The 27,525-nt window shown below is 42.4% G+C and overlaps 1 protein-coding gene across 2 annotated transcripts in view; it reads left to right on the top strand.

Annotated features, from left to right (window-relative positions):
- KHDRBS3 (KH RNA binding domain containing, signal transduction associated 3) overlaps positions 1 to 27,525 on the top strand; it is a 114,596-nt gene that overhangs the window by 53,655 nt on the left and 33,416 nt on the right. For both annotated transcript variants that reach the window (XR_004693199.2, XM_035125026.2), the window contains exons 3-6: positions 1,150 to 1,266; positions 9,043 to 9,189; positions 12,758 to 12,897; positions 25,795 to 25,987. Coding sequence is in view for 1 of the 2 variants with exons in the window: in XM_035125026.2 (XP_034980917.1) it covers positions 1,150 to 1,266; positions 9,043 to 9,189; positions 12,758 to 12,897; positions 25,795 to 25,987 (597 nt within the window). In the remaining variant the exon portion in view is untranslated. The remainder of the gene's footprint in view (positions 1 to 1,149; positions 1,267 to 9,042; positions 9,190 to 12,757; positions 12,898 to 25,794; positions 25,988 to 27,525) is intronic.

Here is a 27,525-nt window from a genome sequence, read left to right as displayed (position 1 = left end):
ACTGAGCATGTGTGCATCGATTTAGTGGGAAAATGTCATGTGGCAGAATGGGTTGGAACGAGTGCCACAGCTTCCATTCAATTTCAATCGCCTTAAACTTAGAGCACTAGTTTAAGGGCAATCGAAGCTGTTTGGGGCTGCTGTAAACACAGGTACTTCAGCCCCAATGTGAACTCTTAAAAACTTGTCTGCAAGCTTCCCTTGGAATGCGGAAGAGCCTTCTGTGAAAGGTATTTCTTGGTTCACGCTGTGGTGCCCACCGTCCGTTCCTCCCACAGCTCCTTCCGGTCCCTAGAGAAGTTTTACAAACTTGCTTAATTTTGTGTGTGTGTGTGTGTGTGTGTGTGTGTGTGTGTGTGTGTGTGTGTGTTGTTTTCATTTCTTAATTGAAAAACATAAGAACAGAAACGCACACGTTGCTTTTGCCAAACAAATGCAGACGCGCTTGATAGCCGCATGGTGCTTTCACATTAAAGAATGAGCGTAGGAGCAAGGCTGACTGCTGAGCCAGTTCTAAGTTCACTGGTTCGTACATTTGCCAAGCAAAGTTCAAAGCTGGAAGGAAGCCAGGTTCACACAGTTGGAGAAGAACATAATGGTTTAGAACCTTAACCACAAGTAGAAGGGAGCTCATGGATCTTTCCCACATCAGCTGGAGGCACCTTGCGAAAGTAAAGCCCACCTGTTCTCATGATCCCAAGACTACGTCTGTCCATAGAAATCCACGAAGCAAAGGGGTGTGAATTGACTAATGCCGTCTGGAGCTGTGGTCTTGTGTGGATGCTGCTGCTTTCACGTTCCTGCATTTTTCATCTTCTTACCTCTGTCAACTGTATTCTTATGCAGCCTTCTCCTCTCCCAAAACTTTTTAACACAGTTACTGCTCAGTGTGGAATAACCACAGAAATGTCGGTAGCTTTGTTTTCTGTGTCTTGTCCCCCCCCCCTTTCCCCTTCCTTTTTCTCTTTTTCCAGTGGCTCTAAAATTTACAACCCAATACCCTTCTTTATTTTGCAGAAACAGCCAAATGCTGTTTTCAGCAACATTTTTCATACCTGGCATGAATCTTAAGTCACTCTTACAGCTCCTCGGCACTGTGGGTAGTTTTTTTATTGCCTTATTTTGTTGTTGCTTATTTTTGTCTTTCAGTTCAACTTTGTGGGGAAACTTTTGGGCCCACGTGGCAATTCTCTGAAGCGCTTGCAAGAAGAGACATTGACAAAAATGTCAATATTGGGAAAAGGATCCATGAGGGACAAGGCAAAGGTAAAATTGCTAGCTGAAGATCATTAGTGTGCACTGTACTGCTGTGTGTGCCTTTCTTCACTGTCTCTAGTATAGTCTGGGGAGATTCAAAGCAAACACAAATCAAGGTGTATATTATAACCCCTTCTCTTGAGTCCTGCCTACCTGCTGGTCCTCCGTCTATGGTATATATTCCTCACTTCAGAGGAAATCCCCCGTGGCAATACCTTCTTTATGGATGCAGGCAGCTGTATCACTGGAGTATAATGGCAGGCTCGTGGTGGGTCTCTGAAACCAGCCGCCGCCCTCTTTACCTGATCGCACCTAGCAATGAAGTGGGTGGTGTGATGTCACTGTGCTGCATGCTTTCCTGTCTACTCCCCTTCGAGGTCTGCCACTTGCGAAGGGGTGGAGACACCCAAGGGGGTGAATGGGGATGGGAGAGAGGAAATGTAGGGCTGTTCTTTTCAGAGCGAGGCACATTACTCCTTACTGTATCCAGGAGTGAGGAGGCCAGTAAGTTTATTCCGTGGAGTATTGGGGATAAGAGTTGGAGGGTCCGAGGAGGCTATTCTGGTCCAGCCCCCCTGCACAGTTCAAGAATATCCAGAGCTAGAGCTTGTAGCAAAATACAGATGTCCAGCAGATGTGAAAACACCACTACTATTCCGTAGAAGAAAGTGTTAGTAGGAGAAGGGCTATAGCGTAATAGTAGAGCAACATTTCCATATGCATGTGGTCCCAGGTTCAATCCCCAGCATCTCCAAAGTAGACGTGGGACTGTCCTCTGTCTAAAACCTTGGGGAGCTGCTAGCTGGATGGATCAGTGGTCTGACTCTGTATAAGGCAGATTCCTATGTTCCTACATCATCCACTCTGTTCATTAGGAACCTCTCAATCTCACCCACCCACTACCATTTTGTACCATAAAATGGGCGTTCTTGATTGCTTGTGATTGTCCTAAGACACTCTCAGGTGTGTTGAAAGCATTTACACCCCACCCTTCAGCCAAAAGGGATCTTAAGAGTGGCTTATCAGGCTTACAGTCTACAACCAGGAGCGAAATTATGCACCATCTATACAAGTTTGCTTAATTTGAATAATTGTTCAATGACTTCTGAGATCTGCTTAGTTAGTGCCCATACTATGTGCTTGGATTCTGCACTTCACAAATTGTTGGATATCTCCGATTCAAATTGTAGAGACTCTGTGCTCGCAGAAGTGTATATCAGAAGTATAGTGAATTATCATTATGAATATTTAGAGTGTGAGAGTGTCTTAAGCTCTCGATCGTGTTAAGTCCTACTACTCATTTGTTTCTCATGGAAGAGCTCCCCCTTGGATTAGTTGAAAATCCCGAGTAGAGCAATGCTTGGAAAGTTCTCTCTTGTATTTATTACTGGTTTGCCACAATTATAGAACTGGATGTCTAAATCCCACTTCATCGGCTGGACATTTCAAATACAATGCTTTTCAGCAATTGTTATGCTTATCCTTCATATGAATAAGCCAAGTGTCTTTGCAAAAAACAAACAAACAAAACCACTCTTTTCAATTTACTTGGCCTATGCATATTACCAAGACGTTATTATCTTTTTAATGTGCAGTTTTGTTTTGAATTCTGAATGCTGCTTTCAGATAATATTGGGACATGCAGGATCGTTCACTAGACTTATCTTTTTCCAGTGCTTTGTTTAGTCTTAAATTATTCAGGAGCTTGGAGCTTGTACAGCTTCCCAAGGGAGATTATTAGAGTCTAACAGATCTCACCGTTAAGAAGGATTTTGTGATAGCTGGCTTAGATTTCTCAATTTTAAATTTCTTCTTGCTGGCCTTACCCCTTCTGCCTCTGGACGTCCCTAAATTACTCATAAGCAAAGAATTATCTTCATCTTTCAAAAGCTTACGTCATTATATGCAAACAAGACAACCTGCTGCTAAAACTGTTGAATACAGTGGTACCTCGGATTAAGAACTTAATTTGTTCTGGAGGTCCGTTCTTAACCTGAAACTGTTCTTAACCTGAGGTACCACTTTAGCTAATGGGGCCTTCCGCTGCCGCCATGCCACCACCGCACGACTTTTGTTCTCATCCTGAAGCAAAGTTCTTAACCCGAGTTACTATTTCTGGGTTAGCAGAGCCTGTAACCTGCAGCGTCTGTAACCTGCAGCGTCTGTAACCCGAGGTACCACTGTACAAATATTGAGCCTGAAGAATTTCCAACTTTATGCTATGAACAGGAGTGGGGAGCAGCCCAAAAAAAGGGTAATATTGAGGGAGGCTTTCATTTATATATGTTTTGCTGTTACTTTTATTACCAGCTTTGACAAGTTTCAGACAGCTAATTATGGCGTGTTAATTCCCCCTGCTCTGAATTTGCTAATCAACTAATCAGATTGCTTTGCTTTTCCATCCAATTTAGGCAGCCTGAATGCTCTAAATTTTACAACAAAAAGATTAGTGGCAATAAGCTGGTGCTGATTGTCATTTCTAAGTAACTCATAATTACGACACACCGAGAGCAAACACAAGAGCTTTTTAAAAGTCAGTCAGTCAAAACTTCTATTTGTGGACCTATTCAAAGTGAGAGATACCAGCTCAAGAGTATTTTTAACACTTCCTAAATAGAACAAGGGATACTGTTATGATACCTTAACATGGCACAGACAAACATGCCATTTCTTTGTAAATTGGAGAGCGCATAGTGATATACAGTATGCTCTGCTTAGTATGTCTGGACTTGTACATGGTTTTATGCACGGGGCTTCCAGCCTTGACCCCACTCTGGAACAGTGTTCGAGACCCCTTCCCAGTTCTCTCAGTTTTATTTCTTAAAATTGATATCCATTTTTGTTAGTGTTGAAAAGAAAAATCTGCAGGCAGTATGTTACAGTAAATAAATAAATGCTATTGTTGCCTTACATTGTTCTGACCCAGTGTTTCCCAAACTTTGGTCTCCAGCTGCTTTTGGGCTACAATTCCCATCATCCCTAACCACGAGTCTTGCTAGCTAGGGTTGATGGGAGTTGTAGTCCAAAAACAGCTGGAGACCCAAGTTTGGGAAACACTGTTCTGACCAATGGGTGCAGCAAGATAAGACACTTGATTGTAAAAAGATGGACCAGACCATCTAACTGCAGTTACCTGATAGTGATCTCTAGGACCATGGGAGCATTTCCCTCACCCCCCCCCCTGGTTCTGAGGATACTTACTTTGCCTCTCTTCCCTTCTTGACATAGGACCCTAACATAAGGCTATCAGATTTTTTCAATGAATACGGGGACTTTTCAACTTCAATGGATTTTATATGGAGACTGATTTGTAAATCTGGGGGACTGTCCCCGGGAAATGGGGACGCCTGGTAACCTTACCCTAACAGACTTAATCTTGTCGCCGCCACCCTTTCAGTTCTCCATGGTTCACCTTTGCTTCTTCTCTTCTTCTTTGGCGATCACTCATAGCTAAGTAAGATTGTCTTCCATAAACACGGTTTTAATAATGGGTCCGTAAGTGACTGTGGAGGCCAATTCTGGATCCACACGTCCTTCCATAGTGGGGACATTGGTTCCAGGCGGCAGTTGATCACGGTGTGGATTTGCCAAGCGTGTCTTCCTCTTAGCACGTTTCTTTCCTGTGTCCTCAGATCCAGGGTGGATAAAAATCAATGATTTTTTTAAAAAATCAAAAAAATCGGATTTTTTTGATTTAAATCGGATTTTTTTGATTTAAATCAATTTTTTTGATTTAAATTGGATTTTTTTAAATAAAATGCTTTTTGAGGAAAACATATTACCATCCAAAGGTTATTCCATCATGAAATAAAGATTAGTTTTTTTAATTATGTAGTATAAGGTTGTATATGTTTAATTTTTGGGGTAAATAAATTCCATTAATCCATTCACCTCTTCCAGAGGTTTTTGTAAGATTATTGGGCAGTTTCTCTGCCCACAAGATATTATCACAGGTGCTTGGTTTACTTTTGCAGTTCTCAAAACTGAATTTGACTCAACAGAGATCACATGCCTCTTCTTCACAGCAAAAATGTTATAACATGAACAGAGTTGAGAAAAAGACCTTAATCCTATTGTTCTACAAACCTATGAATACAGAAACAACCCCTTCAGTGCTAAGTTTCAAGAAGTTCAGTGAATAGAATAGAAACAATATTTTTCTGATTGTTTGGACAGTATTTAAGTTTTTCATGTGTAGGCTGGGCTGAGAGTCCAAGTTTCTAAAAATATATATATTTTGTTTTTGTTTAGCCAAATTAGTTAACAAACATGGATGTTTGTTTAAGCAAATAACATTTGCTGAAATGTTATTGTTTCAGTTGAATAAATCTATTTAAATTGTTATTATTAAGGTAATGATTATTTTTCTCCTTCCTAAGTACAACAGTAAAGTTGTCCAAATATGAATGATTAACCTATTAAACTGGGGATAAAAAAACTAATATGAAAAGTTGTTATTCTAAAAATCTTCATCTACTTGCATAATAAAGTTATACCAGCAAGAATTAGTCTTTATGATTTAAATCAACTATGATTTAAATCAAGCCTTACTGACTAGTGATTTAAATCGTGATTTAAATCGTGATTTAAATCAGTTTGATTTAAATCAAATCCACCCTGCTCAGATCGAGTTTCTTCAAAGCCCATGACACCTTTGGTAAAGGCTGTTCTCCAATTGGAGCGCTCGCAGGCCAGTGTTTCCCAGTTGTCAGTGTTTATACTACATTTTTTTAAGATTTGCCTTGAGAGAGTCTTAAACCTCTTTTGTTGACCACCAGCATTACGCTTTCCATTTTAAAGTTCGGAATAGAGTAGTTGCTTTGGAAGACAATCATCAGGCATACACACAACATGACCAGTCCAACGAAGTTGATGTCGAAGAATCATTGCTTCAACACTGGTGAGCACCTTTGCTTAACCAGTATGGATTCTGAGGCTCAGGAGCATCTACAAAGCATCTGTGCATCTCCGTTGCCAAGCAACAGAGGCAAGAAAGATGAAGCAGAGCGGAAGTAAGGTACTTGGCAAAATGGAAAGTGGAAGAAAAAAGTTGGAGCAGAATGAAAGCTGCTGGGTGGGGAGTCGTCGGCAGCCCAGGAGAAAATAGGAAAAATACTTCCCCAGTGCTGCTAGCTTCTGGTTTTAAAAGCTCCATTCCTAGTGGATGAAGCAGAGAGCAGAACCTGGTGGATCAGCAGGTGGAGTCTGGCAGGTTAGCAGCAGAGCCAAGATACAACCTGGCAGGTCATGGGTGAAATGTGTTGCAATCTTGTCTCAGGTGGTAAAGCCAGTATTTCATTCTAGTTGAACTGCCAGAAGAGTAAGACGCTTGGCTGGTTGGCAGCTTTATTGGGCAGCAGCAGGGCAGAAGAAAAATAACATTTAACTTCCATTACTGATTTCAAGAAAAACAGAATTACTGGTGTTAAAAGTAGAGTGTTTATATATATATAAAGTATAGAATGGGTTGGGTTATTTAAAAATTTTTCCCTTACAGTGCTTAAATACTGTACTTCTTTTCTAGGAAGCTTCCATCAAAACAGAATCTAGTATTAATTTTTTTGGTCCAACATGTGGTTGGCTACCATCTAACAGACTTCTAGAGGAGTGTGACGAAGGGTTAATGGCTGACCGAGCACATTGACAGGCGTGGATTTCTTTTCCGGGATACAATTTTCCCCTTAATTCTACACAGTGAGAGAGAGTCCATGTCTGATCACTTATTGGGGTTGGATAACGTTAATCTACTATTGTTTTTCAGTGCCTTAGGGGTTTTGCACATATGACATGGAAGTGATGACCATACCTTGTGTTTTGTTCCCAAATTCTAGTATTCAGAGGCATACATTGAATTTCCATTTAACTGTCATGTTTCATAACCATTGACAAATATGTCCTCTGTGAATTCGTCTAATCCTGCTTTAAAGTCATCACCCTTGACTATTTGCTATGCTCGCTGGGGCCAATTCAATAAATTGATTCTGCCCCAAATCTTTCTCTCAATGCTTAGGATCGTTCACTCTGGAATATAGCTATAATGGAGATATGGACCAGGACTAGAACCTCTGGACACTTTTTATATAGTTCTCTTTGTTTTATATATGTTATAAAATGAAATGATAATATATTTTAACACACACCCCCGCAAAAGAAACCTGATTCTGAGCTCAGAAATTTTCAAGGTTGAACATTTTCCTTTTATCCATGCAGTCCCATGTAGTTCTGTTCCTTCCGTTTTCCTTTTCGATTCTCACTGGTGGAGGGTTCCAAGCATTTTAGGGAACTTTCTTGCTGTTTTCCTGTGTGCATCTGGGAAGTAGCGAGCCATTTCCTTTTAGTTTAGGCCAGCTCACTGGGAAGGCCAAGTCCTGCTAAGGGAAGGCTTTTCGGAAAGATAAGCTCCTTTCCCTTGGGATATCCCTTCAGTGAGCTTGAAAAAAAATATGCACGTCTACCGATATCATCTGCTCTAGTCTCAATTAGTCATGTGGACTGAAGTGGTGTTTTTTTCTTATTGAGCTGGATTGTAAGCAGTTAATATAGTTCCCAAACGAGGGAATCCTCATGCTGACCCACTGTCCTTGTATTTAATCAAAGCCTTCCACCTTGTCAAATAGTTATTTTCTAAGAAAACTGCTTGGAGGTAGGGAAACCCACAGTTGATGTAAGAAATACTCATTAATGATTTTAATTCGCCAGCTTGAGCAAATAAATGCAGGATTCCGCTTGTTCGGGGCCTGTTGTTTTGCTTTAGAGATCAAGGAGGTTGCTCGATATTTATTTTCTAATGTCTGCTGCATGTTTGTTGAAAGTCATTGTAGACTCACCACATTGGACTTGATCTGAGAGATTAGCTGAAGATTCCTTGCTTCACATATTGTGGATTAGAGTGTCTTAGCTGTGGTTCCCACTAGATGTACATACAGTGGTACCTTGGTTTACGAACTTAATCCATTCCGGAAGTCGGTTCTTAAACCAAAGCTCAATTTACAAATGGAACACACTCAACAGGAAGCGTGCCTGGTGTGCTCTGGTCCATGGGGTCACAAAGAGTCGGACACGACTAAACAACAACAGGAGGAAGCGGAACATGTTCCGCTTCCAAGGTAAAGTTCACAAACCAAAACACCCACTTCCGGGTTTGCAGCATTCTTAATCCAAGTTGTTCATTAACTAATTAAACCAAGTTGTTCATTAAATCAAGGAGGTACCACTGTACTTAGGGTAAGAGAGGTATGTTTGGTTGCATCAGTCATGCAGATGCATGCACTGTAATGTATAATGTGTGACCGTGTATGGTGATAGATAGATTTCAAACTGTCAATGCAGAAATGAATTAGAAGATTAATATACAATTAATATGGTAGGTAAACTGTAGTGCTGAAATGCCTCTTCTGATAGTTGTTGTGTTAGGATCAAATGGAATTTCCACACTGCCTTATACTAAGTCAGACCACTGGACCATATAGCTCACTATAGTCTGTACTGACAAGAGGTCTCAAATGTTTTAGAAAATAGTTTTTCAAATGTGCCCTTCCCTTTGTCTTGAATAAAACAGATCATTAACAGGACCAGGAACAATCCTTTGATTAAACCATAAGGTGCCAATCCATACTGTAAATTTATTTCTAGCCTTGTTTTGGTTGTATGTTTACAATAAATAAAAAATGAACTGTCTTGAAAATGGAAACCATTAATGAAAGGTTTGCTCTCTTTTTTTCTTTTTCTTTTTTGCTTTCTTTCCCTCATATGATGAGTTTATATGTAATTTTTCTGTCTTCCCAGGAAGAAGAGTTGAGAAAAAGCGGAGAAGCAAAATACTTCCACCTAAACGATGACCTGCATGTGTTAATTGAAGTGTTTGCCCCACCCGCAGAAGCATATGCCAGAATGGGGCATGCGCTGGAAGAAATCAAGAAGTTCCTCATCCCCGTTAGTACATATTGGAACCTCTTTTATGTCAATATTTACTGCACATGAAGAATCCCCTTAGCTTTCATGAATTTTTCTTCCCCTACCCACCCCGTAAGATTTTCTGGTTGGAATGTAAATTTCAATTTGAAGGCCAATTCCGTTGGCCAAAACTTTGGTGAACATCTTGAGCGTTGTATTTCCGCAAGACACTACTGGTAGAGACTTGATTTCCTTCCATTGCAATAAGATAACAGTGTTTCCCCCACCAAACCCACAAAGCCCTAAGAAGAATTCAGGCCTGTGTGTTGTTCATCATCTGCTCATGGCTAGAAACAGAGCTGTTCCGCCATCATGGAAGACAAAGAGCAGAAGATACTGCCCTGTGCGAAATCAAAAGCATCTCTTGAAATTTCTGCACATGCTATTTTCTTTTTCAGTAGACAATGTGCCTCATCCCATTGCAGTTTTGGGGGACTTAGCATCCACATGTCACAGCGCTCCATCTATGTCCCTGTCTGTTCAGTGATGGAACATACTAGTGGGGGTTCCGTGGATTTTGGTTAATAATGTCTACCCACATTGGGTGAAATTTCCTGCTCATAAAAAGATTGCACCAGGACTTTAGCATCAATGCGTCAGCTTCCAGATAAGAAATTTATTTGCTATTTAGTAGTGTTTCCTTTCAGACTTACAGTCTTGTTGGAGCTATCCACTTTGTTGGAATAGGATTTGTGTTTTACTAGACTTTGTCTTTCTGGTTTTGAAATGATTGATAGGTTAACCAGTTTTTCATTAAGAAATTCCTGTAAGCTGCCTTGATAATAATAATTAATAATACATTTTATTATTTATACCCCGCCCATCAGGCTGGGTTCCCCCAGCCACTCTGTGCTGTTCTCAACAAAATATTAAAAACACATTAAAATGATGGCTTGGGAAAGCAGGCTATAACTTTTTTTAATGAACCTGAGCAAACCTGCTACCAAACGTGGACCAGGTGTAGCCTCTACTTAAAGAAAATTCACATAAATTTTGCTCATTGGGTACTTGTTATGTGGCATCCTTAAGAACTTTGTTCCCCTTTAAAATTCATACTCCTAGGTACTATTGGGCAACACTTATTTATAGCCAACTTGTGTGCATCAGTATTTTTTGGCAAGCAATAGCTGTGCTCCTATACTTGGTGTTTTATTAATGCAATTAGTGTGTTGTTGTGGTTTGTGTTTGTGATATATGAGTGTCTACTTCGAGCCATTTTAACACCTGGTGAACATAGCTAAGAGCTTATGATGGGGTTGGCACAGTTATAGTCCCTCCCCCAATGCATTCAATGAATACAGTATTGAAGGTGTGAAAATGTTTTTGTTCTGTTTTTTAAATTACTATTAGTCTAGGATGTGCTGATGAAGTTGTTCATACCGTAGGATATTTGTGTTAGGCCGTGAACCCATCACCAGAATTTCTAGTAATTATCTGTGTAGAGCCTTCAGCTGCAGTTCAGATATTCCATTTGGTAGCAAGTAAAGAGGAGGTTCGCACAGACCTGCGTTTGCTCATTTTTTAATGTAAAAATGCACAGTAAACAATGTGTATGCTGCCACACGTAGGAAACTAGGGAGAATATTTTAGATCTCTGCATTGCCTTCTCTCTCTCAGCTTCACCCAGTAGTCTTTGAAGACATTTGTTTTAAGAAGAAGGGGGAAAAAAATCCAGTCTGTTCCAGTTGTTTGGTTAATGAACTGTTTAAAACCCTAAATTCTGCCAGGATTACTAGCATTTTCAATAAATCTCTTCGGTGGGAAAGGAAACCCACACAGAGCAAGGTTTGGAGTAAGATGAAAGGAGCTATATTGGACTCTGTCATCCCTGTTACTCCTTCACACAGCGCTATCTAACTCAATTATAGAATCCCCTGGAACAGAAATTGAACTCTGAAGTGCTAACATTAGCTCGCTTATCTTTTTTGTGTGTCCTGGGCAAGGAGGAGTGTGTCCTCTTTGAACATGGAGGAGTGCTCATTGCTTTGAAGTGCTCCATACGGTTGAGAGGAATCCTGTGAACTATGAAATAACTTTGTTTTGAATTTTGTAATACTCTTTGAAAAGGGAGCTCTGTGGAGAGTAGGAAAGTTTACTGCTAGAATCTTATTTATGACTTAGAGCTCCTAGCTGGGAATCTTTTGAGCATTGGGTATTTTTAAGTCAAACCACTCTCAAACTGATTCAGAGGCTGAATATAAGTAAGGAATTCAGGCAGCTTATCCATCTAGAAATAATAATAGTAGTAGTAGCAGTAATAATAATAATAATAATAATAATAATAATAATAATAATAATAAACTTCTACCTCATCCATCTGACTGGGTTCCCCCAGCCACTCTGGGCGGCTTCCAAGGGAATATTTAACCTTATGCTAAACATGACTACTACCATATTATATCTTCTTTGGGGTAGATTTGTGCTACAGTTTGGGACTTCTTTTAACTTGGTCTGCATAGGTGCATGTTTAATTTGCAAATCCACTGATGCATAGACATTATGTCAAACCCATAGATTCATGATGGTTCCAGATTCTGTTGACATCACTGTGCTTTTCCTCATACAAGAGTATTTTTTTTCTTAGGGTGTGTGTGTGTAGGGGTTTTGAAATTAACGATTCCATCAATGGCAATCGGCGATGACAAGTAATTGGAGAATCGATCAGTAGAAGCAGTAGACTTCTGCAAAAAAGGAGAACCCCATCTCTGTCACGCCTTGCCTGTGAATTCTCAGAGGCATATGGAAAATACAGTGTTGTGCTGGATAGACTTTGATTTGATTCATCAATACATTTCTTATGTTCTTGACACTTGCCTCAGCTCCCTGACCAAGATACAAGAGAAGAGAGTGTGTCTCAATCTTGGCATCAGTTTAATGAGTTTAATCAGTTTAATTGCCCTACGAGGAATGTATTTCAAACTTTCCCATTAAATCAGCTCAGTAAAAGTAAGTCTGTGCCAGTCCTGTGCCCCTGTCTTCAAGAAGGATACTGACAAGCTGGAACGTGTCCAGAAGAGGGCAACCAAAATGGTCAAAGGCCTGGAAATGATGCCTTATGAGGAACAGCTTAGGGAGCTGGGTATGTTTAGCCTGGAGAAGAGAAGGTTAAGGGGTGATATGATAGCCATGTTCAAATATATAAAAGGATGTCATATAGAGGAGGGAGAAAGGTTGTTTTCTGCTGCTCCAGAGAAGCAGACACGGAGCAATGGATTCAAACTACAAGAAAGAAGATTCCACCTAAACATTAGGAAGAACTTACTGACAGTAAGAGCTGTTCGGCAGTGGAATTTGCTGCCAAGGAGTGTGGTGGAGTCTCCTTCTTTGGAGGTCTTTAAGCAGAGGCTTGACAGGCATATGTCAATAATGCTTTGATGGTGTTTCCTGCTTGGCAGGGAGTTGGACTGGATGGCCCTTGTGGTCTCTTCCAACTCTATGATTCTATGACTGTGTATGGAAAATTTGTAATAGGAACAATGTCTTAAGTATGTGGTATAAGTATCTGCATACATGACTGAATATCATATATTTTTTCTTTCCTGTCTAGGACTACAATGATGAAATCAGACAGGCACAATTACAGGAATTAACTTATTTGAATGGTGGCTCAGAAAATGCAGACGTTCCAGTAGTTCGTGGAAAGCCTCCTTTACGAGCACGGGGAGTTCCAGCTCCTGCATTGGCAAGGTAGCGGGTGTTTAATTTCTGCACCTTTTTTGCTTCTGCGGAAATGCTTAAGCAGCTCCATTTTTCAAGTCTCCTCATGCCACTCACTCAAGCCACACTTCCAGGCATATTTATATTCTTACAGATGGGGAGCTGTGGCTGTGTGACCTTGTCTTTAATGCATTGCCACTTGGTGAGTTTGGGGTAGGTGCAGGCTTGAACCCAGGTAAACCCACAAACCATCAGTTTTTGTATTTGTATTTGTTTAAAGAAACAATTAAAATTGTCTTTAAAAAGAAAGTCGGTGGTAACCAACATGGGGATCTTCCAAAATTCGCATAATCCAAAACCTCCAGGAAGACCTGAGGTTGTCTTCCTCTGTCCTACACGTTTAGCCATACATGTGAAACTGTTACCTGTGGGACTCTACAGCCTCTCTGTAAGGCTTTTCATTCCATGCTAGAAAAACAACAACAATCTTTATTACGGTCCATAGACCCATCAATTCGTTACCAAGCGATACACAGCTGGGACACCCCGCCCTCAAACCACTCAGACATCTTACTCAAATTCGGAATAGGAAACATTAGTTCTTGTGACCACCGATAAAAACTTTGCCACTGCTAGTGTTCTGGCATTTGACCGGTCTTCCAATAGGAACCTGATATAGAAATCCTCTGATTTTCCTGGGAGCAAGGCTAGCAGGGGTGAAATCACTTCAGCCCTAGCTTGCTCAAACTTACCACAGTGCAGCACAATGTGTTTTATAGAATCTACATCATGGGTGCACGAGCACAGTCTTTCCTGGTAGGGTACTCCTCTCATCCTGCCCTCCAGCACTGCAGAGGGGAAAACATTCAGTCTTGCTTTTGTGAACAGCCTTCGGTAGTTTGGCACTGTCAAGGTTTGAATATAGGCTGCTGGCTTAAAGACATGCCCATATTGTACTCCTACTGCCAATGGACTGCAGATCGCAAGTGATTGATGTCGTAGATCACTGTGTGAATTATCCCAAAGTCTTTGCTTTAAGGTCTTTAGGGCACCTTCATATCCCAGGCAATAGAGTTGGGTGGGTGACAGACCTAAAGCAGTGGCTTTTCTCGCCATGGTTTTCTGCCATTGGCTGATGTATTCCTCATTGTTCAGGTATTTATACAGTCCCTCCCCAAGTTCAAATACTGCAATCTTGAGCCAATGTTTTAGTGCAGCCCACCATGCCTTTGTTGAAATTGGGCATTCACCCGTTTGCTAGGGGGAAAAAAAGCATGAAATGAATGGGGTCATACCTTCCCTACAAAGTGTTTTCCTCTTCACCAGCACTTTGAGTTTGTTAATTTCGGGAGGAAGTGCCAGCTGTGGGGGGTGGAGGGGGGAAATGGACAGTTCTCACAATGGAGGAATGGAGGAAGTAGAGCAGGCATCCCCAAACTGCGGCCCTCCAGATGTTTTGGCCTACAACTCCCATGATCCCTAGCTAACAGGACCAGTGGTCGGGGAAGATGGGAGTTGTAGTCCAAAACATCTGGAGGGCCAAAGTTTGGGGATGTCTGAAGTAGAGTCTTCCAAAGATCTGTTTGGGGACCTGTGCTCTTCCTGTTCATAAATTATTTAGAGCAGGGTTTCCCAAACCTTGGGTCTCCAGCTGTTTTTGGACTACAATTCCTGTTATCCCTGGCCCACTGGTCCAGCAAGTGAGAGATGATGGGAGTTGCAGTCCAAAAACAGCTGGAGAGAGACCTTAGTATGGTAAACTCTGATCTAGAGAGTTAGAGATGAGCGCTGAGATGCCCATGCTTGCAGATAACCCCAAATTATTCAGGGTGGTGAATACAAAAAGGGAGCGGAAGAGTTCTGAAAGGATTTCTCCAAAGTGGTGAATGAGGATTAAAATTGCAAATGCCATTGGTTTGTGAGTGGTGCAGGGAGGGAAGGAATGACTGATTTCACATATGCATGGAAGGGGTCTGGGCTGGTGGTGACTGACTCTCTGAAGGAGATTTGGGATTTGTGGTGGAAATATCAAGCCAGGTTGCAACAGCTGTGAGAAATGCAAAGTCCGTCCTAGGAATCATTAGGAAAGGGATTGTAAAAGAAACTACCTGTGTCACAATGCCTGTATACAAATCTGCGGGGCAACTATACTAGGAATTTTGTGTTTCTCCAGTTCTTGTTGCTGCATTCCAAAAAGGATACTGCAGAGCAGGTAAAATGTGCAGAAAAGGGCAGCCGGACTAACCGAAGCAACATCTTTTACAACAAAGGGTTGCAACAATGTTTGGGGCTCTTCAGTTTAGGGGGAAAGGACACAATACGGGTGTACAGTATTATGCAGGGTGTGCAGAAAATAAGAGGTAGAGAAGACCCCAGTAATACTTGGAACAACTTCAGATGGCGCACAGATAAATGGTGAAATTTGCTCTCATAAAATATAGCTATGGTTGCCAACTTAGATCCCTTTCAAACAGGATTAGACAAATTCATTGGGGATCAGGGGATTAGTGGCTACTGGTCCTGATTCTTTATTCTGCCTTCAGGATCAGAGGCATCGTGCTCCTGAATATTGTTTGCTGGAGCAGCAGCGAGAACATGCTCTTGTTCTGCTTCTGTCCTTTTTGACCCCATAGGAAAGGGACATTGGTTTGAATGACCATGTAGGAAAGAGAATGCTGGACTTAGGCCTTTCATCTGACCCATTTTTATGTTCATCCATGGACCGTAATCCCGCGTGAATTAGAGATGCCTAGACCCACTGATTTCCGTGAATTTAAGCATGCTTACTTGAAAGTGGCCCATTGGCACAGCACATGATGCCAAAAAAGGCTGCCCAAAGTAACATTCTGTATAGGCGGTTTCAGATTCTTTAAAAAAGACATATCTGCAGTACTTTGAGTAGCAGTAGATAAATAGTGCAGACAACTCCCCATTTACACGTGTTAGTGCACACTAGGGTGATGACTTTTTTACAACCTCATTTCCCTGTATCATAATTTGATGAGCTTTCATTAAAGATTAGATAAAATCTTACTTTCAAAGCGCTTTGATTAAAAAACCTCAAGCACAAAATGATTTTTAAAAATTTTATTTATCAGTTTTTTGACCATTTTTGAAGTCACTAAGCAGATATAAAATTGAACCCAAGCTTTAGAGTCACATATATACAACACTATATAGGGTCATCAAACACACAAGGAAGCTTTTTTTAGCTGCAGTAACAGTATAGACGCCGCTAGAGGACGATGTTTTGCTACCTCTCCTGTAGGTTCTTTTCCCAGCATGCCCGGCAGGATCTGCTGGCTGAGTTTTGAGGTCTCAAAAAGGGGCTTTTACCTTGCGCAGGTGTGACATTTGTATACCCTATGTTGCTAAGAACACTCCCCATTGTGGAAAGTGGTGTTCTGTCCAAATTTGATAGAAAATATATATAGAATGGTTAATACAATTTTATGAAATGATAAAACGGCATACAAAAAAATGTAAAACGGTTTGTGCGTAACCTTTTAAAATATTTCAATGGAATATACCTCATTTTAGTCATTAATAGGCAAAAGTTCATCCATTTGTGCTACAGGAAATAATTTTTGAGAAAAGAAATGAAAAAGTCACCACCCTAGTGCACACTCATCGCCGTGAGCCTGGAAGTGGCATGGAAAGGGGGCAGGGATGGGGCTGGCTTATGCACATCCTCAATGCCTCGAAACGCAACCCCCGTGTAAATTGTGGGTACGCACATTCCCTGCTTTTTAAAGGATATATGACCTAAAATATCTTCCCGACTTACCACAGACCTTAAAATTGTCAACTCCTTCACAAGCTGAAAAAGCAGGCTGACTTTTCCATTCTGACTTCTCCTGGTGTACTGTCAGCATCTTGTCATGGTCTGTGACTGCCCCAGTTTACCATTCAGTATGGCCCATCTGGTGTGGATGTCACTCGTTGGAACATTAGGTTTTAGCTGAAATAACCCCAGTTCCAATCTTAGCTTTGCCACAAACTTTTAAAATGTCCTTAGGAAACTCAGTGTCTCTTTCCATCTATGACATGGGGATAATGCTAACCTACCGTGGAGAGACCTGCTTTGGACAGAGACGTTGGATTCTTATCTCATTATACATGACAAAGCGATCCTTAGCCACCTCACCCCTTGCTTTTTCATGCAAGTCCATTTGCAGTCGTTTGCAGTCGTCAACAGCTATCAGTCAGTCTATCACCCATTTCCACCACCCCTCCCCACCCTTTCTCTACATATAAGCGTCTGGGGACTTCTAATTCAGTGTATCTGAAGAAGTGTGCATGCACACGAAAGCTCATACCAAAATAAAAAACTTAGTTGGTCTTTAAGGTGCTGCTGGAAGGGATTTTTTTATTTTGTTTCGCTAACCTACTGATGTAGGTTGTTGCCCAACTCCCATGGGACTGTGAGTCAGCTAAGTCCATGATCGGTCAGAGAAAAATGGATGGAGACTGGAAAGCAAGTAAGATGTTTATTTTTTCTGTTGGAACAGAGTTCCCTCCCCTTCTTCCAAAGAGGGAGAGACCCTGAACTTATGTGTGCAGGAACTTGTAAAGACTTGACATTGCCCAACCCCTTTAGCCAAAGACCACCCCAAAGTCATTATACAAACATCATAGGAGGTGGTCCACAGCAGAAATCCTGTCTGCCAGGATACCCTGATAATAGTCATTGATTGCATTACTTGGGCAGCCTGGCCATTCTTTTTGATGGTTAATACTTTAGTTCCTGCATCCAGGTCACAGGATCACCCTATTCATACACAAATACACCTTTAAGACAGGATTTATTACAGTGGTACCTCGGGTTGCAGGTGCTTCAGGTTACAGACACTTCAGGTTACAGATTCCCCTAACCCAGAAATAGTACCCCAAGTTAAGAACTTTGCTTCAGGATGAGAACAGAAATCGTGTAACGGCAGCAGCAGCAGCAGCGGGAGGCCCCATTAGCTAAAGTGGTACCTCGGGTTAAGAACAGTTTCAGGTTAAGAACGGACCTCCAGAACGAATTAAGTTCTTAACCCGATGCACCACTGTAATGGAAAAGACAATGGGAAGGTTTTCTCCATTTGCCTCCCATTCTGCAGAGGAATATTTGAGGTCATTGAGTGAGTCAAAATGGCTTCAGGATGCTCTCCTATACTATTTCAGACACATGGTTTATATATTTAGATATGTGTGCATTTATGAATATTTATTCTATATTTGACAACTTACAATTCTATAACACCTACCATATAAGGTTGCTCTAAAGATATATATAAAATTAAAGGTAAAGGGGCCCCTGACCATCAGGTCCAGTCGTGTCCGACTCTGGGGTTGCGGCGCTCATCTTGCTCTATAGGCCGAGGGAGCCGGCGTTTGTCCGCAGACAGCTTCCGGGTCATGTGGCCAGCATGACAAAGCTGCTTCTGGCGAACCAGAGCAGCGCACGGAAACGCCGTTTACCTTCCCGCCAGAGCGGTCCCTATTTATCTACTTGCACTTTGATGTGCTTTCGAACTGCTAGGTGGGCAGGAGCTGGGACCAAGCAATGGGAGCTCACCCCGTCGCAGGAATTCGAACCGCCGACCTTCTGATCAGCAAGCCCTAGGCTCTGTGGTTTAACCCACAGCGCCACCTGGGTCCCATATAGCGCATATGCACTATTTCTTGCATGGAAGTTATTAGGCTAAGGCTATCTTCATTAAATGAATGTCAGGGTTGTCAAAATAGTTGTTGCTGGACTAGACCAGATGATTCTTTGCCTGATGTAGCAGGGTTGTGTTTTTTTTTTTTTTTTTGCACATGTGCTTCTGCAAGAGGAAGAAATTTTGAAATTCAATATGTGCAGATGTGTGTGTTGTGTGTGTGTGTTCAAAATGCCTTACTGGAGAAGGAAAACCAATTTTATTTTAACACCTTCTCTGTTTAAATTGCTAATCAGAAATGTCCCTTTGAAACAAAAGATTGCAGCTTTCCCCGTTGCATTTCATCATGCAAAACACACGTCAGTCAGCATGCATGCAGCTCCTGGCTTTGCCTTTATTGGAACTTATGCTGAACTCTCTGCCTTTTCTTACCCCCCACCCCCAGCTTCCCAGCAAGAACCCAGAAACAGACTATAGCCTCACTGTTTATGCAGAGGTTTGCATGATGAAATAAAGTGGGAAGGGCTGCAATTGGGCATTTGAGATTAGAAGCATTGTCAACACCTGTTGAGAACGCAGGGCTCTCTCTGCACTGTGTGTCTGATTATATCTACTCCTAGTCTCCAAGATACTCCTCTGCTAACTTGTTTAGAAGTCCTGGCAGATGTAATGCTTTTCTCCTAATGATGGCTACGTAATCGGGAGCACTATGAAGTTCCTCCCCTCCCCCTCCTCACAGCTTCACACTTATTGTTGATTAGCATTGCATCACACAAGCAGCTTTGCTAACCGTAGTCGGTGTCAAGTCACGATTTGCAACCATATTCATAACCTTGTTATGCATTAGCTGTAGGTGCAAGAAGACAGGAAGCGCTCTGCTGGGTTTGATCAAATGCCCATCTATTCTAGCATCCTTGTCCATCAGATGCCTATGAAAAAACCACAAGCAGCCCTCATTCAGTGGTAGAGCATCTGCTTTGCAAAAGGAAAGTCTCTGGTCCTATCTCCAGTTAGATAAGGTTGGGAACGTCTCCAGTCTGCTGCCAGTCAGTGCAGACTGTACTGAGCCTCATGGACCAATGGTTTGACTCAGTACATTCCTCTGAGCACAATAGGGATCCTTGCTTGTGATCGCTAGAAACTGGCAGTGAAAGGTATCCTGAATCTCTGGTGACATAAGTGTGTCCATTATGGTGCATGATTTTTGTTTGATTTTGTGGTGTGTGTACATAACATTCTCACCTTGAAAAGTGTATTGCCTGTTTGCAAAGGCTTAGCAGCTGTTTACAAGGTGAGAGGTATAAGGAGTGTTTTGCAGCGCAATTAATACCGTTGCCAAAATGATAGAGAAAACTTGACATGCTCATAATATATTCTTATTCCTTATCTATTCATACTGCATTTTAGGGCCAGGGACAGAGCGAAGGGGGCGGGTATCTTAAAACATGGCCATCGAAAGTGTTAAAACATACTTCCTTCCCCAACAAACACACAGCACCTTCCCTTAGATAAAATAAATGTTCTCCTCTTAATACTTCAGCTGCCCTTGCAACCTCGGGGGGAGGGGTATGTGGATATGTGAGGAAACTTAATTATTTTTCTGGTGCTTTAACAAATTAAAATTTGTATAATCTTTTAAATTTAGTGTAAGAAATGTGTGGCAGATAATCTCTCTTCACAAGTTTCCGTTATTGGTTTTAATTGCTCTTCAACTTTTGGTACATTTTAAAATTTGGGTTATATGTCCAGGCTTCATTGTTCACGGCTACATCTATATCTGCTTTCCCAGATAGCGTAGTTATATTGAGGAGAGCTTTGCCGCATTCTAGCAGTAGGGATGTGAATGGAGGTGGACACAATTCTTTAATACCGTAGGTCTAAGTTTTATTAGCACAGGAGCTGCGTTGCGTGGGCGGGGCACCATAAATTCCTAGAGGAGTATGTCATATTTGAGGAACCCTTAATTCCAACATCTAGGGTGATAGATCTAAAACCGGGATTTTTCCAGTACTTGCAAGCATTTTGAGTTTGGCAGAACCCTTCGTTGGGTATGATGAATAGATATACTTGCTACTTGGATTTCCATGAGGCAATCTGAGCTTCCCATTTTGGAACCATTCAAATATTCCCCACTTTTATTACTCCCCACTAAATGCCCTTAGGGCATAGTTTGAGGATTTGATTGATAGAGAGTGTGGTGTTGGGCCACTTGACAGCTGCTTCATAAAAATCAACATGCCCCCTTGCATTCTTACAAAGCAGCGGCTCACAAATCCTGGTCCCCTCGATCCCATTTTAGAGCCCTAGAAACCAGGAACCACCACAGAAGGGAATTTGGGCATTTATTTATTTTTAATCCAAATGGACATCACTTTATGCTTGCTTGCACTGAATCACGTTACCATTCCGTTCACCCAGTTTGGAGAGACCATTTTGGAGTTCCCTACAATCCCTTTTTGTTCACTCCAGCCTGAACAACAGGCATATAGCAAGCTGCTCGAGTGTCAGACCGTTGTTCCATCTAGTTCAGTATTGTTTACAGTGACTGATAGCAGCTCTCTGGGGTTTCACGCAGGAGGCCTTCCCACCCCTGCGTGGAAATGCTAGAGATTGAATCTGGGACCTGAATGCGAAGCAGATAGATTTGCATGTCTTCAGGGGTCCATAGACACTTTTGTTGTTGTTGCTGCTGCTGCTGCTACAGAGCAGCCAGGCTCTGTGACCTCATCCTGTTGTTCAGCTTGGTTCTTGAAAACACAGTCTTCAGAACAAAGGACCGCCCTGAACAGATGGGGCACAGCTTGCCTGGCAACCCTGACAGCAAACTTGGACGCAGACAAAAGTTCCAAGAGCACCTAGGAAAAACAATACAAGAGCCTTGGGGGACGTCAAATGAGTCACAAACTCAAGAGAGCGCCGAGAGCTCTCTCATTGACCCAAGCCACTTTTGCAAGGTGCCAACATTCACTTAAGGTTTGTGGGGCCAGAAGTACCCTGCATGCGTACTTCCAGCCTTTGCCAGCCCGGTGACCCTGATCTGGTACCCTGGACCACAACTCACATCAGCTCCAGCCACCTGTGTTGGCTGGAATTGGTGTTATTTGCACTCCCAAAAAACCCTGGAGGGATGATTAGGCCTCTAGTGCAAGTTGAGCACTCTAGCTGCGTCACTGCATGATAAAGGTCACTCAGAAGCATTACAAATGCCTTTTTAACGGTACATTGATGTCAAAATACGTTGGTCAAGTGGTTTGTCTGTGGTTGGATGTCCCTTAAGCCTAAATGAGGGAGAGCAGGGTTAGGTCAGGGTCTATAACAGTGAAGAAGACCCTTTACCCTTGCAGGAAAATAATGGTGGTAGAGAACAACAGCCCACTTTCTTCCTCAAAGTGGAGCAGGGCCCCATGTGTATGGCCAACTGCTCTCAGCCAGTCAGTTCTGGGCGTTTGGGCAGGCGAACATAAACAAGTAACCTGCCGCTTGCCTCCTCCATATTGCTGGGCACAAAGCCCCGTGATCACATCCGAAACTACATAAAGAATGAGTGAGCTTTCTCCTTTCCACTTCAGTCCTGAAGCTGTTGACAAGGAAGTGGAGCTCCCTGGGTCACTGCCCTTCCAAAAGATCCTCAGGGCAGCAACTGGGCCCCTCTCATTTCACCGTTTCAGAGATGTTGGGGAGGTTGTCTGATTTTTCCTCTGTGTCCAAACAATACACACACACACACACACACACACACACACACACACACGTGAATTGTCAAGAGTACCTGCTTGTTTGTCTCTGTTTTGATAGTTATGCAAGCAGCTATCGGTAGTAATAAGCAGAACATAAAATGAATGGTAGGATGCTGTTGTGTTTTTTTTTTTGTAATCCTGATGCATTCACAGGAATGAAAGGATAATATCACAGATGTTAACGTCACAGGATTTTAGTATGTGCAGCTGGAGGCCAATGCTGTTGTTAAAGGAAAGCTTAAATGTTCAAGACAGTGGAACACCAGACTGCACAGGATGAATAGCTCATGCTAAATCTATATAGATATTCCCCCCACCCTCAAAATTGTACGGCTGTGAAAACTTACAGTGTGGAGGAGGGGGTTATGCCACAGATGTTCTACATGTCTCACAAAATCCTGACCATGTCACTTCAGGCACCCGAACCTTCGCCAGGTACACTTCATATTTCTTTTGGTCACTGCAAGATCTAGGAACTTGTTTTGTTTGGGAAGAGAGAGGCGAATTTTGCAGAATATAATACAATGATAACAAGACTCCATACTGGCCTTGTGAATCTTTCTGGAATGCATCTAAAACAAAGGAGATGTTGAACAGCTGTATCATAACTTGCATAAGCTTGCATCAGAAACCTTGAACAGAATATAAGATTACAGGTAACTGGAAGTTGGATTTGAACATCAAAGAAAACAATATAAAAATAGAACAGATAGTGCTGATGTGTGATATTAATTAGGGCAAATTGTTTAGGTTCAGTTCACTTTGGGGTGTTTTTTCTTTTTCTTTCTGTGCTGCATTTATTTACAACCAAAATCAAAAGGGGCAGATTTCCTTTCTGGTTAAAGGATAAGGAGTGAGAAAATAGGAGGGGTGTGTGTGTGTGTGAAAGAGGCATCAGCAATTGATCCAATCAGCTGAAGTGGTTGAAACAAATTGGATTGGTTCCCAAAGTTGTCTGCACCTATTAGAGTTAGAGCCGTCTCAGAAACTGAGCAAAGGAATAGAGTGTGCTATAGACCAGCAAACCAGGGCATTTTCACACACAAGGCTCAAATCCTCATGCATGCTATTTTTTAAATATCTGGTTGTTGCTCATGGAGAAGTGGCATTTGTGATACAGTGATACTTCAGGTTACATATGCTTCGGGTTACAGACTCCGCTAAGTGGTACCTCAGGTTAAGAACTTTACTTCAGGATGAGAACAGAAATCGCGCGGCGGTGGTGCAGCGGCAGCGGGAGGCCCCATTAGCTAAAGTGGTACCTCAGGTTAAGAACAGTTTCAGGTTAAGAACAGACCTCCAGAATGAATTAAGTTTTTAACCAGAGGTACCACTATATAGGGACCCAGGTGGCGCTGTGGGTTAAACCACAGAGTCTAGGGCTTGCCAATCAGAAGGTCAGCGGTTCGAATCCCTGCAATGGGGTGAGCTCCTGTTGCTCGGTCACAGCTCCTGCCCACATAGCAGTTCGAAAGCACATCAAAGTGCAAGTAGATAAATAGGGACCACTCCGGCAGGAAGGTAAACAGCGTTTCTGTGCGCTGCTCTGGTTCGCCAGAAGCAGCTTTGTCATGCTGTCCACATGACCCGGAAGCTGTCTGCAGACAAACGCCGGCTCCCTCGGCCAGAGAGCGAGATGAGCACCGCAACCCCAGAGTCGGACACGACTGAACCTGATGGTCAGGGGCCCCTTTACCTTACCACTATATAGTAAAGTAGTCCACTGGCCAATGCCATTGTTTACATTGATGCAAGGATAGGGAACTGGATCTCCCTCAGCCCCTCCATAGGCCAATCCATCTACCTGCAGTTCACCTGATGTCATAATGATGTTCAGGGGGTTTGAACCTGTTAAAAGAAGGTAACCGCAACTTCTGCGCTGATCAACTGTTCCAACATTCTCCTACAGAAACACTCTCGATAAGGTGGAAATGCTTAAATCTCAGACTAGAATTAAAATTAACTCTTGGTCATCTGTACCATTGCGCTCAAGAGAGGGGACCATATGGTTGCAAGTGGCACACACATAAAACATTATTTGAAATCTGCGAAACATCTTGTATTCATATTGGCTTTCAACTCCCTAAAAGGGTTTTGATGATGATTGCTTATTGAGATTAGGGGGACATTTCACGAGCCCATCACTAGCATATTTGCATACTAATTCCAAGCAGCATCTCATTATAAAGTGGCTGATTTATCTGCTGGACACTTGGGTCTGTTTTACAAATTAGGTTAGCTGTCAAAACCGGGGAAATGGTCATACGGATGAGTGCCTCTTGCTGACTTACATACCTACCGGTAATAGCTGTTGTTGTTTATTTATTAAATTTGTATACCGACCTTCATCTGAAGATTGCAGGGAGGTTCACAACATAAAAACACAAAATGAGAACACAAAATACATCATAACACCCCCCTCCCCCCCAAAAAACCCCCAATAACTCCCCCTCCCACAAACACAATTAATATTATGCGGGTTTGAATTAGAACACATAACAGCTACTTGGGAGTGACTGAATATACTCTGTAATGGGAGGAGGGAGAATAAGCTCTCTGAAGACAAGGAAAGAACATGAGAGTTGGCTCCCTGCCATTAAATCTATCCGTGTCTTGCTTGTTGAGCAGTTCCACAGGTCACCACTTGTGTGGCTTCCCTGTTGGAGGAATGTGTGTTCTGTATCTGAATATATGTACTACCCTTTGTTTGCATTTTGAATTCCTAAGTGGGAAGAACCTTTGTGCAGAAAACAATAACATAGTTGCCCTGTGGGCATGCACATCACACCTAAGTGTGTTTTTGTGGGTGGGTGGGTAGGTGTACACATTGTAAAAAGCAAAAACAATGACTTTGTGGCTTCTGTTCCATGCATGGCATGGAAAGGGGGAACTCTGCTGCTAAAGTAAGCCCATAACTTGCGTGCATTCAGCTCTTGTGCATTCAACTTGCCTCCAGATTTGTGCACATGGCAAAAAATTAAAAAGGAGGCAGGGTTCTGGGGAATATGACTTTGGCAGTCCCACCCGCCATTGAACCCAATGAGTCTTGACTACACGGTTTGGGTTTGAGGCACAGTCCCCGGAACATAACCTCCATATAACTTGTGGGTTTGCTTTACTTCATTACTGGCTAGTAGGATTTCACAGGGGGAGGAAGCTACAGAATGTGCCCATCCTAGCTACGGGATTCTACCCAAGTCTCTGGAAACAACCTAAGGAGAACTTCATGATGATGAGCAATTCTCAAACGGAGGCATTGGCTACCTAAAAGCAAGACCTACTTACCGTATCTCTTGTGGCACCTTCACTTGATTGCAACATGGGCACAAGCTTGCCCACTTAACACCGTTCATTTACTTCTCCTTTCAAATAAGTGCTGGATTTACTCTTGTTTCCTGCTTCAAATTTCATCGCCAGAAAAGCTCTTTAAGCTGGCTCCCAGTTTAGGTCTGGTTATGATAGTCACGTAATGTTTTTTGTGTTTTATAATAGGGAAGAGTTGGAATGTGCCATTTTAATATAAGTTGCTTTCTTGTTGTTAGAACTCGCGGAGGTGTGCCACCCCCACCTGCAGGCATCCCAAGAGGGGCACCCGCACCCAGAGGAATACCCCCTGGTAGAGGTCCCATCACCCGTGGCCGGGGTCTTCTAACTCCCAGAGCAAGAGGGGTCCCGCCATCTGCTGGCTACCGACCCCTTCCTCCTCCTCCAGCACAAGATACCTATGGAGAATACGTAAGTAGAACCCACTTTAAACTGCAGGAAGCTGTCCTATATTGAAACAGACCGTTGGTCTATCGAACTGGTCTCCGGTTCGTTTCCTGGCCCAGTTCAAGGTGCTCACATTGATGTTTAAAGTCCTAAATGGCTTGGGCCCCAAATATCTGAAAGACAACCCCTTTCCCTCCAGAGACCCCCTTGGATGTTACAATCAGCGGAAGGGGTCATCTTAGTAGTTCCATTTCCCTGAGAAGTTTGTTAGGGGCAACTTTTCTATGGGATTATATCGTAGTGACCCCCTTACGTACTCTGCTAGAAGACTCCTGGGAAGCATGATGCTTCAGGAAAGCCCATGGCTGTTCTCCCCAGGGAAATGGTTTTCAGGATATATCCCCGTACCATAAATCTAACCTGCCTTAACATACTGTGTCAAGGTGATGGGTGAATAAATTTGGATGTTTATTAATTATTCTCAAACCAACTGTTTCTCATTAGTTCCATTTTTTTTACAAAGTGCTCCCATGGCACACTCTGCCTCACTGTTAGCAACATCTGTTGGAAAACAAACCTGTTAGGACTGAACATTAAGACTGAGCATATACCTCACTGTGTTATTAGCCAAATTAAGACTTTCTTAGAAGCATAAAGGAAATAACCTGACACAAGAGAGCCTTTGCAAAACAATGACACACACAGATCCTGTTACTACCCTCCTTGCCGGGCCCCAGCACAGCTGTTTGGTTTTTTTTGGGGGGGGGAGGTTGTCTCCCCCCCCCCCCCGGCAGTGTCTGGCATCATTTTTGAATGGGAAACCAGCATAGGCATTGCATTTTTGGGCAAATTAAAATGGCAGGCAGTTCCCGGAATGGCTCCCATTAGAAAATGGCACAGCCACCTGCAGTTTACAGAAGTAAATTGACTAATAAAAGAGCATGATTAACTATTATAATAAACATGATTGTTTTACAGTAGCCAATGAGGACCCAACGTAGCAAAGCTATATATGAGAAAGGACACAATTGAAAAAAAAATGCAGCAATGGTATTCTGGTCCTCAAATAGATCTGCTCAGGCCAGTTCAGCTCTCCGGTAGTTGGTGGGTACCTCATCAGATGACTCATAGAAACCTGAGCATTTATGCAACAGGAACATGGGTTGTTCTAGGTGTAGTTAATAAGAAAGGAGCTGACCACCTCATATTCTGATTGGAGGGCTGGTTTCTTCTGTTTATAGCTGTCCATCAGCTGAGAAACGTTGGGGGGGGGTTGCTATTTATATTTATCACATACAAAGTAGCTAGCATTTCCTGAGTGCTGCACAGAGGCCAAACGCACACAATCAAATAGACATGCTGCAAAAGCAACAGGGTAAGGAAGCAGAAAGCAAGCATAGGAATAGTGTTCTTTCTAGCAGGGAAGAGGAAAGCCTGCTTGCCTTAGGTCCCCTAACCCGGTGGCAGAAGCCCAAGTATGCTTCCCTTCACTTCTGCAAGCCCAGGGGTTGTTAATGTGCAATTCCCAGTGCTGTTGTCACACATTGTGCTGCATTGTACCT

This window comes from Zootoca vivipara, chromosome 8, assembly GCF_963506605.1.
Source record: "Zootoca vivipara chromosome 8, rZooViv1.1, whole genome shotgun sequence".
NCBI classification, from domain to species: domain Eukaryota; kingdom Metazoa; phylum Chordata; class Lepidosauria; order Squamata; family Lacertidae; genus Zootoca; species Zootoca vivipara.
Note: the sequence above shows the minus strand (reverse complement) of the source record. Positions and strands in the feature narration are given on the sequence as shown.